The sequence below is a fragment of the Aquarana catesbeiana genome, linkage group LG12 (genome assembly GCF_042186555.1).
Source record: "Aquarana catesbeiana isolate 2022-GZ linkage group LG12, ASM4218655v1, whole genome shotgun sequence".
Taxonomy (NCBI): domain Eukaryota; kingdom Metazoa; phylum Chordata; class Amphibia; order Anura; family Ranidae; genus Aquarana; species Aquarana catesbeiana.
The window spans coordinates 11,478,312-11,493,797 of NC_133335.1; the positions used below are offsets into that span (position 1 = coordinate 11,478,312).

General features: G+C 42.5%; 1 protein-coding gene across 2 annotated transcripts in view; it reads left to right on the forward strand.

Annotated features, from left to right (window-relative positions):
• DOK5 (docking protein 5) overlaps positions 1–15,486 on the forward strand; it is a 472,815-nt gene that overhangs the window by 157,563 nt on the left and 299,766 nt on the right. Inside the window, exon 8 of one of the 2 annotated variants that reach the window (XM_073607240.1) lies at positions 3,770–12,109. The exons of the other annotated variant lie outside the window; for it this stretch is intronic. Coding sequence (XP_073463341.1) covers positions 3,770–3,831 — 62 coding nt within the window. The 3' untranslated portion in view covers positions 3,832–12,109. Of the gene's footprint in view, positions 1–3,769; positions 12,110–15,486 lie in introns of those variants that run through there. 2 annotated transcript variants of the gene reach the window in all.

Sequence of the window (15,486 nt, forward strand, 5' to 3'; positions counted from 1 at the left end):
ATATATAGATCAGACGGAGATGTACCAGTGCAAATAGATGTATATGTAGAACACACTGAGGGGCGTAGGTGAATAATTAGAAGAAACAAAGGTTTATCAGTGTAAATAGACAGATATGTAGAACAGACGGAAGTGTACCAGTCTAAGTAGATGAATATATAAAACAGATGGAGTTTCTCCAGTGCAAAAAAGACGGAAATGTAGAACATATGGAGGTGTATCGGTCTAAGTAGGTGGATATGTACATCAGACGGAGATGTACCAGTGCAAATAGATGCATATGTAGTACAGACTGAGATGCAGGGTCTAAGTAGGTGGATAAATAGAAGAAACGAAGGTTTATCAGTGCAAATAGATGGAAATGTAGAACAGACGGAGGTGTACCGGTCTAAGTAGGTGGATATGTAGAACAGGTGGAGGTGTACCGGTCTAAGTAGGTGGATATGTAGAACAGATGGAGGTGTACCAGTGCAAATAGATTAATGTATAGATTAGACGGAGGTCCACCTGTCTAGGTAAGGGGATATGTTAGATCAGATGGAGGTGTACTGTTCCAATTGGGTCAATATGTAGAAGAGACGGAGGTGTACCAGTGTAAATGGCTTAATATGTAGATCAGACGGAGATGTACCAGTGCAAATAGATGTATATGTAGAACACACAGAGATGTGCCGCTCTAAGTAGGTGGATAATTAGAAGAAACTAAGGTGTACCAGTGCAAATAGACAGATATGTAGAACAAATGGAGGTGTACCGGTCTAAGTAGATGAATATATAAAACAGATGGAGGTTCTCCAGTGCAAACAGATGGAAATGTAGAACAGACGGAGGTGTACCGGTCTAAGTAGGTGGATATGTAGAACAGATGGAGGTGTACCAGTGCAAATAGATGTATATGTAGAACCAAAAACTCAATTATCACTGACTGCCAGCTTGATATACCATGTGATATTCCCCTCATCGGCTAATTATGCTCTACAATGCACGACTTGCATTACTTGACGCTGAAGTTGGGAATCACCAACTGACGTTCCCCTAGTGGCACGCTTTTCCTCATGTTGGATACCATGCGAACTAGATGGGGTCTAACCTTTTCCATAAGAATGTCAAAGGTGGCAATTGACATGCGTGTAAAATTTAAAAAATTTCTTTGGGTAATTACGCAGCTGAACATACATATTAGAAAAGTATCCTGTGGACATGCATTGAGCCATCAATGGATGTGTCCAGTAGCGATGAAGGCCGGTCCTCTCATGCAATTTTCTACGTCTTTAGAGCCTCAGCAAAAGCAGCATCAGAAGCATTTCCTCACACATGCTCATCATGGGTTCCATATTAACAAACCAACCAAAAAATAACAGCTAGCTACAAGCAACACTGCTTTCTCAGCTGCTACTCACACTGTTCTCTCACAGAATGGCTGAAATAGTTAATAAATACTTGTTTTTAGTGCTTTCTAATCATTTGGGAGGGTCTCCTGAGGTTATCTTTAGTAAACGCTTCCTGAACGCAAACGCGGCTTGTAAACGCTGCTAAACACACAATTTTTAAATGTGGATTACTAGCTCTGATGTTCCAGCGTTCAGGAGAGGTTGAGAAATGTCCTGTGTACATGAAGCCTAAGTAGGTGGATAATTAGAAGAAACTAAGGTTTATCAGTGCAGATAGACAGAAACGTAGAACAGACGGAGGTGTACCGGTCTAAGTAGGTGGATATGTAGAACAGATGGAGGTGTACCGGTCTAAGTAGGTGGATATGTAGAACAGACGGAGGTGTACCGGTCTAAGTAGGTGGATATGTAGAACAGATGGAGGTGTACCGGTCTAAGTAGGTGGATATGTAGAACAGATGGAGGTGTACCGGTCTAAGTAGGTGGATATGTAGAACAGATGGAGGTGTACCAGTCTAATTAGGTGGATATGCAGAACAGATGTAGGTGTACCAGTCTAAGTAGGTGGATATGTAGAACAGATGGAGGTTCTCCAGTGCAAATAGATTAATATATAGATTAGACGATGGTCCACCCATCTAGGTAAGGGGATATGTTAGATCAGATGGAGGTGTACTGTTCTAATTAGGTCAATATGTAGAAGAGACAGAGGTGTAACAGTGCAAATAGATGGATACATTATGTAAAACAGACGGAGGAGTACCTGTGTACGAAGACAGATTTATAGAGCCTACGGTGTATTTGTCTTGATTTTTGGAAAGTATAACCGTCCGTATAAAACGTTTTTTTTTAATTATTTTTGTCTAGTTGAGCCCTAATAAAGTATTTACAAACCATCATGATTATGTATGTAGGTCTATTAATTACTTCAGTTTAATAAAAGGTAAATCAGTTTACATATTAAGAATTCTGCAGTACATCTACATGGAAATCAGGTGCCTTAATTTAATTAAACGGGAAATAAAAAATGGAAAATTATATTTGCCATAAATATATTACAAAATTATCTGCATCAATCTCAATTACGCGGAGTAAGCTGCGGACACGTTATTGATTCCCTACATATTTGCCCTCATTTAGCGGAATACGTTGTTTGAATGTCTAATTACCTCCTAGAAATAAAATGGATCGGGCTTCCAACTCTTACACATGAATCATGGGTATCTTTAAACTATGATGCTTATTTTACATGTCCCCCCCCCCCCCCCCCCCCCCCACTGCTAATAGCGTGTGATTCTTTTGGCTCAACATCGACATCTAGTGTTGCGTCTTTCTTTCCATTTCTTTCCATACTTCTGCCTTTAAAAAGGACATAAATATTTATTTATTACAGGTATTTATAACGCGCCGTACACAGCGCTTTTACATACACATATATATTATATTATATTATACATTCACATCATTCCCTGCCCTCAAGGAGCTTACAATCTAAGGTCCTCAACTCACATTACATTCATACATACACTAATACTAGGGCCAATTTAGACAGGATCCAATTAACCTCCCAGTATGTCTTTTGGAGTGTGGGAGGAAACTGGAGTACCTGGAGGAAACCCACACAGGCACAGGGAGAACATACAAACTCAAGGCAGGTAGTGGTTGGGATATTATGATATTTTTTTTTTTTTTTTTTAATGTATGCATCTATATAACGTTGCAACCATTTCCTTAAAGCTTTATAGAGACCAGTGAGCCATTCAGTCTAATTCCCTTTGAGGGAATTTCCAGATTAATATCCCTTTAATGGTGAAATTATATACTGTGTGTGTGTGTATATATATATATATATATATATATATATATAATGTGTGTGTGCGTGTGCGTGTGTGCATATATATATAATATTATATTATCAAAAGTATTGGGATGCCTAACTTTAATGACATCCCAGTCTTAGTCCTTCAATATTGAGTTGGCCCGCCCTTTGCAGCTATAACAGCTTCAACTCTTCTGGGAAGGCCGTCCACAAGGTTTAGGAGGGTGTCTATGGGAATGTTTGACCATTCTTCCAGAAGAGCATTTGTGAGGTCAGGCACTGATGTTGGACAAGAAGGCCTGGCTCGCAGTCTTTAGGATGAATTAGAGCGCAGAAAATGATGTGCCACTTTGTGTTGGTCTATCACATAAAATTCTAATAAAATACATTTATGTTTCTTTGGTTGTAACATGACAAAATGTGGAAAATTTCAAGGGGTATAAATACTTTTTTCAAGGCACTGTATATAATAATGTGTTTACCTGTCACTCAGAATCTTATCTTACTTTTCTCTCTTTCTGTCCCTTTCTGTCTTTCTGCTTTCCTTGCTGCCGCCAAGACCTATCAACACAGAAGCTTCATAGAACAGACACGTTCCCCACCTACAGATCTGAGCACTGATGAAGACTGAATGGGACTTGTTTTACTCCTATATAAACTTTTTTTGGTCTTGAACTGGCAATCCGATTTTCTTATCTCTTATGGCTAGACGTTCATAGAACATTACCAACAAGCTGGAATATTTATATACTCTTCGATGTAACTTTTTAAAAAAAAAAAAATCTTTACGAAGAATGCGCCTTTTTTTTTTTTGCCATTCGAGGAAAAAAATTTTCACCACGTTTGACCACATGGATTGGAGAACGACATATCTCATGTTTATATCTCACACCGTCATCGCAAATGTGTGTGTTGTAGGTGTTAGCTGGACAACCTGCATCTTCTCTGAATGGGAAAGGCACACAGAGTTGGAGACCTCTTGGTGGCCAAAACCTTCTTTGGGTGTTTGTCTTGCTGTACTTTTTGTTGTGTTTTTTTTTGTTTGTTTGTTTTTGTGACATTCTAAAAATGTTATTAGAAGTCCTTAACTTTATTGGATTTTTTTTCCCCCGCATGTGCACTGGGTTAGTTTTTTGGCTCCCCAAATTCTAAAATAGAAAATTCTACCTGTGATGCAGAATGTTTCTACATTATATCTACCCAGTCTCTTATGTTTTATGCTAATTATGGCAAAACTATAGGAGAATCACATTGATTTTATTTCTAATTTTACAGATTTTCAGTGGTAAGACTTACCTTACGTAATCAGGAGGCTTCTTACATGGTGGGGCACAGGGGGGGGCAGGAACGGATAATAGTTGCAGCCCCATTACACAACAAAACAAATTACAAGAACAGGGAGTAATAGGGAGGACTGCAGAGGTATCCGTCATTACAATCCAGCATGTCAGGAATCGGCAGCAGGGATGGCTAGATCTGCCTGGCTACACTAGGAAACTGAGACCAGACTATACAGTATATAGTAAAGTAAATTTATTAATAGTAAAAAAAAAAAGACATCCAGACATCAGCAAAGAGGAATCACAGCAAACGGGAAGATACAAGTGAACCACAACCATGTAATCAAAATGCCTAACTAGCTTTGGTTGGACATCATAATCCTTGATGGACTTGTGTCTTTTTTCAACCTCACCTACTATGTAACTATTTTCAAGAAACGATTAGATAAGCACCTGAACGACCGCAACATACAGGGATATACAATGTAATACTGACATATAATCACCCACATAGGTTGGACTTGATGGACTTTTTTTTACCTCACCTACTATGTAACTATATAAGCAACCTAAGTAGCAGGAATCCTAACCAACAAACTAACTATATACAATACGTACAAAAATGAGGAACATGGATAAACAGGGAACATGTAGGGAACAGGTGGGAAGGGGGATCAGGTACAGGGCACGGACAAAGGGTGGGCAAGAGGGACGGCTGCCCTGGGCCCAATGGTTTATTGCAGGGATGTGGGTGCCCTGACCCTAACCGTAAGGGAAGGGGGGGGGGCCCAGTTTGGCATAAACTGGGCCTCTCCCCCCCAGTTTACCTGAGCGCTAGATAGCCTTGTCCTGGCACTGATCAGTACAAGGGGAGCAGAAAAGAGGCAGCAGAATTCAGGATCTAGGCTCAGGATAAGAGGCAAACAGAATCTGGCAGCAGGAAAGAACTGGAGCGGGAGGCACTTAGTGGGAGAGGACCTAAATACCCTCCCAGCAGCCAGCATCAGGTGGAAACTGATTACTGGGGTCTGCTGGCTGCTGGGAGACACCTGCTGGTGGACACTGGAATTACAACCCTCCATGCAGGGGACCACAGTGCCACCAGCAGGTGATCAAGGTCCTGACACAGCAACTTTAACCTTTTAAGGGCTCTTTCACACGGAGGATCCGTATGTCCGTTTTTCATCCTTCCATTTTCGGATGAAAAACGGACATACATGTATCCCTATGGAGCGTCGGATGTCAGCGGTGACATGTCCGCGGACATCCGAATCGCTCCGATCCGAAAAGTGTAACGAAGGAAAACCCTACTTTTCCATCCATTTTCGGGTCGGATCGGGTGACGACGGACTCTACAGTCCGTCATCATCCGATCCCCCATAGGGGAGAGTGGCGCTCTGACAGGTCCGTCGCTGCACAGTGTGCAGCGACGGACCTGTCATTTTCCTGCTCAGCGGGGATCGGCGGAGCGATCCCCGCTGAGCAAGCGGGTGATCACGGGGCGGATCATCACTGATCCGCCCCGTGTGAAAGAGCCCTTACACAGTAGTCATCAGTCTAAATCATTCCCTGCCTTTAGAGCAGGGGTTCTTCAAACTATGGCCCTCCGGTTGTTCAGAAACTACAATTCCCATCATTCCTAGTCATGTCTGTGAATGTCAGAGTCTTACAATGCCTCATGGAATGTGTCGTTCCACAACAGCTTGGGGGCTGTAGTTTGAAGATCCCTGTTTTAGAGGAACTTACAGTCTTAATGGTCCCGCCACAGTCATACAAACACACACCAGAGCTAATTTAGGTAAGATACCAAAAACCTGACAATATGTTTTTCATATTAGGGGATGAGACAGTATACAGTACATAATACATGTAGACACATTCCTGGTAAGAACTGAATGCAGCATTATTTCAAATGGTTCTGCCTCCCTCTGTGGGGAGTAATAGTGATTTAAAAAATAATAGATTGTAATGTCCAAAGATGAGAGCTAGTCAAACTGCATTCAGTTTGTGAAATATAAGGAAAAATAAACATTATAATAATATTAAACTTTAATATATATAAACTTTAAATATATATATACTATTAAAATTGCCAATCCAGAGGTGCAACTGTCCACATTTTAGACTTTGCCAAGTTAATCCTTAAGTTGTCTGGTGTTTCAAAAAGATCTATCATGCCGTATCTGTACATTTTTACTCGCTGTGCCTTGTTCACTAGGAACGATTGTTCAAGTTGGTCACTCACTCGTCTTTCTGAATTGTTTGTCAGAAACTTTAGAAACCTGTTTTTGGTGGGGAAATATAGCTCCACAAGTAATATTTTGTATGTATGGTCTTTGTGTGGTCACCTAAAAAAAAAAACGGTAAGGCATCCTGGTCAATATAATTTGCTTTTGCTCCACTTACATTACACTTTTGAACATTACTGTTGAACTACAACTACTGCACTCTTGTATGCTCTCCTTACCTTTTGAGGACTTGTCCTCTTCAGATCATTTAAACCTAGTTTTGGCTACAGACGCTGTGGAACTTGTTGACCCTCTGGCCTTCATTTTTTCTTTATTGTACAAGTACTTTAAAAATACGTTATAGCTTGCTCTTTAGTTGATCCCTTTGTGATTATGTTGTGAAGAACTGAAGGGAAAATAACATCCAGACTAAAAATATATTTGTTAGTCATACAGTACCTCTCACGGGCTCTTTGATCAATATGACATATAGTTATATGCAGCTACCTTCAGGTGACTGAACAGTGGCAAAAAGGAAGGCTGCTTATGGACATACCCTTATATTACCCCCCCCCCCCATTCTCAGCTAGCTTCAGTTATTTTACAGTGTCCTTAGTAGGTGATGGACCTTTCTGTACTCAGAAAAGCTTACCTTCTTTCAATGTAGGTTCCTCTCTCTCTTTGATAATGATATTCCACCAAGATAGCCACAATGGCTTCTAAAGCAGCTTCCAGGTTATTTGATTCTTCGGCAGAGCATTGGGCAACCGTACCCAAACCCCACTGGATGAAAGATGTGGGGCCATGCACTGGATTCTGTTGTAGGTGCTCCCCTTGGCAAATAGTGCAAGTGTGGAGTTAGCCGCAGGGTGCTTTACATCTGTTGGGGTGTATGGGAGCTGCTGACCACTGGAAGGCTGAGAACTTGAAGGGCCAGGTTGCCCTTAAAATAGCGCTATTAAATACTGCTGACCTGAACCCCGCTAATGCACCTGTGCACTTTCCCCTTGCAGTGCCTAATGCACATGCGCAACACGGGCACCTACTGGGCACCTACTGCGCCTGCCCTGCCTCACTTCCATTTAAGTTACTGCAGCTGCATGCCCTGCCTCCTCCTGTTTCTGGGCATGATGTTGGACTGGCAACACCTCTGGGCTCTCTCTTGGTAGCACAGTATAGCAGTTTTTACCGCACTGCCTTGGTTTATTGCAGCCTACAAGTGCTTGGTACCAAGGCATTCCTCTCCCCACAGCTCTGGTGGTCATGAGTACCCCTTCCCCATGGACGATATTTACAAGCATGGCAGATGGCAAGCACAAGTAAAACTTTCAAGCTCAGGCTCAGCTTTTTGTCCTTAAGTGGCTGGTAGATTGTCCACTAAGGGTCCTAGTACCCTTTACTCTGACGATTGCCCCCAGTCTGACTCCCTGCCTTCTTCTCATCTATCTGCTGGCCCATCTGACACACCAGCTTCCTCTTAACTGTCTATAGAGGAGCTTTCTGCCAAAATGTCAGATTTCATGGCAACATTTAAGGCTTTATCGAGGCCATAGACAGTAGGGGTCACAGCCATGCCCCTTCAAGCTCAGCTCCGGGTCTTTGATTTTGCCCCTGAGCCAGACACATTACCTGAGGAGGATGTGGCAGTTGAGGATAATTCCTCTCCTTCTGAGCAATCAGATCAGGATAACACGCCTGTAGCAAAACTTTCATCCAAGCTTAAGGATGTTGAACCTACCCTTATTTCATGTTGTATGCTCCAGCTTTGCATTAAAACAGCCTAGGTCTTCTCACCCCATAATATCCAGCATGGGATCCCTTAAATTGCCCAAACCAGCTAAGACCTTCTTGGTCTACTCGCTAGTTGAACTGGTCCTGTATGAAGACTGGCATCACCCACAGAAGATATTCACTCCTCCAAAACGCTTCACTCAACAGTATCCTATAAAGGAAAGTTTCCTACAAACATTTTCTTCTGTGTGTGGCCCCTGTGGTAGATCCTGCCATTTCTTGTCTTAACAAGACCCTAATGGCACCCATTGAGTATAATATCCTGTTCAAAGACCCAGTAGACAAAGGGCTAGAAGCCTTTTTTTAAAGCTCTCTTTTTGTTGGCGGGCCCCACCGTGCAACCTGTGGTTGCTTTTATGGCAGTCTGCCAGACAATTGCTGTTTGGACATGAACCAAAATCCAAGATCCATCCTAATGGATGTCTCTGTTCACAATCTTTTTACCTTTTACCCATGGCCTTACATTATTGCGTGAACGACTTGGCAGACACACTTCATCAAATCCTCAGGCTGAGTCTTCTCTCCATCCACATGCACAGAATCCCTTGGCTTAAATGCTGATCAGCTGAGCTCCCATGAAAGAATTGCCTTGAGTGGTTACCCTTTTAGGATGAATGTTTGTTTGGTCCTTCCTTAAAACATACTTTTAAAAGAAGACTTGGCCCTCCAAACCAGACAGAACTGGTTCCAAGGCCCCTTCTCAGTGGGGCACCACCATTCCTAAGAATGGGGAGGCATGTGTTACTCTTCTCTGCCTTCTGGTCCTAGAAAATCTCAGACCCTCAGAGTGTAATTTCCAGTGGATACAGACTGGAGTTTTGCACTCTGCTTCCTCCCCAATTCATGCTTGTGCCCTTCTCCTTCACAGCTGTTGAATTTGCTGTTGCCATCTAGCAGTTCTTTTCTCAAAGGATCATTACTTCTGTACCAAAAAAAGAATGCTTTCAAGGTCTCCACACAAACCTTTTTATGGTTCCCAAACCGAATGGAGGAGTCTGTCTCATTCTGGATCTAGAGACTCCCAAATTGTTCTTATGGGTTCAACATTTCTGCATGAAAACTGCCAGAATGATCTCCTTCCAGACAATTTTCTGGCCTTAATAGACATCTAGAATGCTTACTTGCTCATCTCCATCTTTACACCTCATATCTGTGTTTTCAGTGGACGATCAGCATTACCATTCTGCTGCCCTTCCCTTTTGGCCTTTCTGCATACCTACTAGTTTTCACCCGGGTTCTGGCTCTGCTCTGTGCCCAGGGGTTTAATATTTTGGGGTACCTGAACTGGGCACGTTAAGGGACCAGTCCTCCCTATCCCTGTCGGTGAACATCCAACAGACAATACAGACCCTGCGGAGCTTTGGTTGGATCCTCAATCTGAGGCAGGCACCCATCTCACAGATTGGATTTTCTGGGTCTGATGTTAGACGTGGCCCTGTTTTTAGATCTTCCTGCCTTGGAACAAACCTTTTGTTCCTCGACGCCCATGAAAGGTCTTGGATCTAATGATTGCCCCCTTCTACGCTGTACTTTACACTCAGTTCAACTTTAGAATTCTGCAACTTATCATTCTGGAACTGTCAGACACAAAGGGTCCTTGGACTCCAAGGCCAGACTGTTACTAGTGAGGTTCATTTCCAACCCAGTGCTGGAGTAAGGGAAGCCCTTTCCTTCAAAGATGTGAAAGGGTCTCATGACATATGCCGGCCTGCCTAGCTGGGGAGCAGTCCTGAGTGACCTCTCAGTGTAGGGGACATAGTGGTTGGAGGAAGCTCACCTTGCCTTCAATATTCTCAGAGTGATTCGGTTTACTCTATTGTGAGGACACCTGTTAAGAATCCAGGAGGACAGTTGCACACCCATTGGCAATATCAACCATCAAGAAGGCACCACAAGTCACAATACACAAAAGCAAATGGACTTAATACTCTCTTGAGCAGAATTGCGCATTCAGTCCTGTCCGCTGGTCACATCCCAGACATGGAAAAGTGGCAGGTAGAATTTCCCAGTCGTCACCTTTTTAAAAGTTGAAAATAAGAGTCCTGGCAGACGCTCTGTGGTCTCTTCTGAATCATCTGCACCTTCTTTTCTATGGGTCAATAGTATGGTTGTTGGGAGAGGGGTCTTTTGGACATGGTCATCTCTACCCTCCTAAATGCTAGGAAATCGGCTTCTCACAGTCTGCCATTGCACCTGGAAAGCCTATTTTGCTTGGTGTAACTCAACGAACCTAGAAAGTACTCCATGGGACGTGTTCTGTCTTACTTCTAGTCTGGTGTGGACCAGCATCTGGCATGAGTACCATTTGAAGGACTAATCTCGGTCTAAGCTGTTTTGTTTAAGAGACCTTTGGCTTCTTGCTCCTTAGTGAAGTTGTGTGCTCTCCTGTGACCCCTTGGCACCTTAATCTGGTTCTCCCGGCTCTCTGGAAGCTGCTTTTTGAACTTAATAGGGATAGGGATATTCCATTGCCTGACCTTTTTTGTAAGGTGGCTTTTCTTGTTGATATTTACAGTACAGAGTGTCTCAAAGTTAGTGGCCTTATCCTAAGTTAGCCATACATGGTTAGATTTTTGCAATGCAGCGCTATCAAGAATGACCAAATCTCCGGGTGTGGCACCCATGGCTATCAGAATACCTGAACAGCAGCTGCAGCCAAACAGGTGGTTTAGCCGACAAACAAACAAACCTTTAGTATTTTGATTTTTAATTCAGGCTTTTAGTTTTTTGTTTACGCATTGGCACCATTTTAATAATTTATGCTTCATAGAAAATAACACATTGACATGGGACTTACCCTTTTATATTATATACAGTTGCTAAAGCGGCATTCTCAGAAAAAGACTGCTTGACCTCATCAGCTAACGCGATTTCTAGGAGCAAAGTTTGTTTTAATTAATACTGTATATAATAATACAATTAGGTTTTGTGGATGTCTGAGATACCCAGGTTATATTATCTTAATATTATTGTTGATTTTGTCCTCCAGGTATTAGGATGAAGTGCAAATGTTTTTGAGTTTTGCCTCACATAGGAAGTCTTGGAAGACATTTTTTTTTTCTCTTCCCCAGTCCAACTCAAGAAAAATTCTACTAGGCTGAAAATAATTGACCGTTCCTTCTTAGAAATCAAATATCCTTTGGTCGCCTTTTTTACCCCAATCATTTATTTTGTTGTATGCTGTCTTAAACATAAACTTCTGTGATGTAGATCACTACAGGTTCTTAAGATTTAGTGAAATACAAACATTCATTATACTATTTTAATAAACTTAAGTTCTGTAAACCTTGGAGTCATTTTTTTTTTAAGACAATCAAATTTTAAAGCATATTTAAATGCAGAAACAAAAATGTAATATATTGCAGCTGAAATATGAAAATAAAACACTTCCTGTCCCTGAAGGGGACAGACGGGGTGCCAGCCTGGGTGTAGACAAATTTATTAATAAAAAGTATAATTGCTACTCACATAAGTAGAACTATTTCTCGAATGAGGTCTGAAGAAGAAGCAGAAGCCTGGAAATGCATCACCTGACTTGTCTGAGGTCTCCCATTGGACGTTGCCTCCGGCACAGCCCGTTGTGCATTTCACGCTGGTTGTGGCTCACTCGGCTCACAGCTTCGGCTCCAGTATGGACATACCAGGCTCCAGAGTGGGACCGCAATGATAACGAGCCTCTGAAGCAGCCGACAGAGATCGGCGAAACCGGTCAGGCTAACGGTCCACCTCTGGATGACAACATTTGGCCTCATCTGTCAGTCCTGGGCTCAGCCCTTCCTTCTCTGAGCTGGCTGCTCAGCTGTCGGCTAATTGTCAGCTCCTATCTCTCCACAGTTACTCAGCTGTTGATGATATCCTGCTCGTTAGTCCTGCCTACTTAAGCCGTCCAGTCCAGTGGAGCTCTGCCTTCGCCTTGGTCAATATCACAAACTGAGACGCTCTCCTGCGATCCTGTTCAAGACTTGCTTTGCTGACATCCCTTCTGGCTCCAGATCCTGCTTGCTGTTCCACTACATTGATACCTAACTTCTGGCTTGGCTGACTATCTGTTCCGGTTACTGAACTCTGGCTATGTTTTGACTACATTTGTTCTTTTTACTTTTATTATTAAACAAGTGTGATTTAACTGTACTTCTGTTGGCCTGATTTCATGGTTTCTGACATCATCACACTTTCATCATACTTTGCAAGATTGGCATTTTCAATGAGATGGGAGGAATGCACTTTGGGATATTGGATCCATGGATTTGACGAGAACTGATATGTATATTGATCGTTGGTCAGTTGGAATGGACTAGTCCCTTCACCTACACCCATGTTTTATTCAGCCTTGTCTGTGATTGGGATCTTGAGCAAGTCTATAGAGGGAGTTTCTGGTACAGTGAGAAGGAGGCTATGGAGGACTGTGTCAATAATTCATGTCTCAAGTGATAATTTCACCACAGCATTCTGTCTACACATCACCCCCCTGTCTATATACCTCCTCTGGACCACTGTTACCAAGTCCTATCCAGTTATTTCTTCGTATCACTTACCATTCCCACAACAACCATCATTTTTTTTTCACAGTTTTCCAGCATGGAGACTAATTGAACTCATCCCTTTGATTCTACGCTGTGGAGTGACATTATCTCCATTTTCCCATCCTTAATTCATCAGTCCAACCCAGCTACCTAAAGGTCATTCACACCCTCTCAATAGGCTTTTGGAGCCTGGGGACACAACTACTACATATGTTACCATATTCCCCATTTCTGTAGTACTGGGTGGTTACATACTAAACCTTCCAGAGATGGACCAAGTGTTTTTTATAGCGCCTATGCTATGTATATATGATGCTTTTATGATGATGTTTTTCTACATTTTTTATATAATTAAAGTATTTTTTATTGCAATCACGGTTGTATGGTGAGTGGAGTCATAGACATGTTCTACCAAAAGGGTTGGTTGAGCTATAACAGGTTTTTGTTTTTGTGTCTCCAGAGTTTTATACCACCTGTGACAGATCCCAGGACATTTCCATCTGGCGCAGACACTTTTATTCGAGACATGTCCTATAAAGTTCTAATTTTGTCGGTAGCTTTTATACTTTTTACAAATAAATTAGTATTTTAACTACTACACCTAGGATGGTGCCCCATCCCCCCCCCCCCCAATCTGTCCCCTTTTTGTTTTTGCAGAGATTTGCTTCACTCTATAGGGAGCTGCTGATATAATTCTATATGTACTTCAATTGATAGTGCTTTAGTTTTTTACCATCTAGTGTCGTTTTCCTGCGTGATTCTCCCTATCAGTGGTGGCCCGGGTGCCGCCCCCTCTCTCCATGCCACCCCCTATATGCAATGGATAGATTAAATGCACTGTCACTGTACTAATGACACTGGCGGGAAAGGGTTAACATCAGGGGCAATCAAAGGGTTAAATGTGCTCCTAGGGAGTGCTTACTCACTGTGTGTGTGGGGGGGAAGTGCTTTGACAGGGGAAGATAAAGATCCGTGTTCCTGCTTAGAAGAAACACAAGATCTCTCTCTTTCCCTCTGACAGAATGGTGATTTGCCTTGTTTACATAGGCAGACCATCGTCCTGCTTCTCTTGGGAGAAATTGCCAGGTGCTGGCGAGCATCGGGTCCGCCGGTCCTACTGATTAGCTCCTGCTGTGTCCAGTTACAGCGGGAGCAGATGGCCGGGGGCGCCCACGCACACGCCAGACCTGGAAGAAGCTGTGACGTACCTGTATGTGAAGTGGTTAAATATCCCTAATTTTCTATGGTCTTTGATATAAATTTAAGTTTTAAGTCGGGGATATCTAAACTTTCTAAACAAAGGGCCGGTTTACTTTCCGTTTGGACTTTAGGGAGGCCAGACTGTGGCCAGTGGGAGGCAAACATACCCCAGTGTCAGTAGGAGTAAAAAGATTGTCGTGGTTGGTAAGATTACTGTGGTCAGTAGGAGGAATAGTGCCCCCTCATTGGTGTCAGTGGGAGGAATAGTGCCCCATCATTGGTATTAGTGGGAGCAATAAGGCACCATAATTGGTGTCAGTGGGAGGAATAGTGCCCCATCATTGGTATTAGTGGGAGCAATAAGGCACCATAATTGGTATCAGTGGGAAGAAATAGTGCCCCATCATTGGTATTAGTGGGAGAAATAAGGCCCCATCATTGGTGTCAGTGGGAGGAATAGTGCCCCATCATTGGTGTCAGTGGAAGGAATAATGCCCCATCATTGGCATCAGTGGGAGGAATAGTGCCCCATCATTGGTATTAGTGGGAGCAGTAAGGTGCCGTCATTGGTGTCAGTGGAAGGAATAATGCCCCATCATTGGTATCAGTGGGAGGAATAGTGTCCCATCATTGGTGTCAGTAGGAGGAATATTGCCCCATCATTTATCCCATTTAAACGGAAGTTCCCATTTTTGAGAGGAGTGATTACCAGAATCAGGCCCACCTCCACTGGGTAAGAAAAATTCTTCGTCAAAGAACACTCAATCACAATTGCCAATAGAGTTCTACTTTATTGGAGTTTGTCTTTGGGAAGTCAATTATTCATGAGCACCGCTGTGAACTGCTCAGTAGAATTATTTTCAGAAGTCCTTTCTGACTGAAGTTCAGGAAAGGATCAACAATGACTTATTAGGAAATGTTTTTGTTGTCATTTGAAAATAACAAAGAGTTTTCTTTATTGGGAATTTCTGATCGATAATACATTGGGAAATGGATAAATCTGACTGTTTTGTTTGGTGCTTTATTGAACCTGGTGACATTGCCATACAATTAATGGTGCATTGCTGGACTCCATGATGGATTTACCAGTAAACTCCAGGGACAGTTATAGGAAATCATTAGGGTACTGGGAGAGGAATCATTTGTGTTTTAAGTCTAATGGGCTTAGGTTTGTTTCAAGGGTGTAATAATTCTACAGACATGGAAAATGTAAAGGGTAAGTCCAGTAATAAATAATTCAAGAGTGGCCACAGG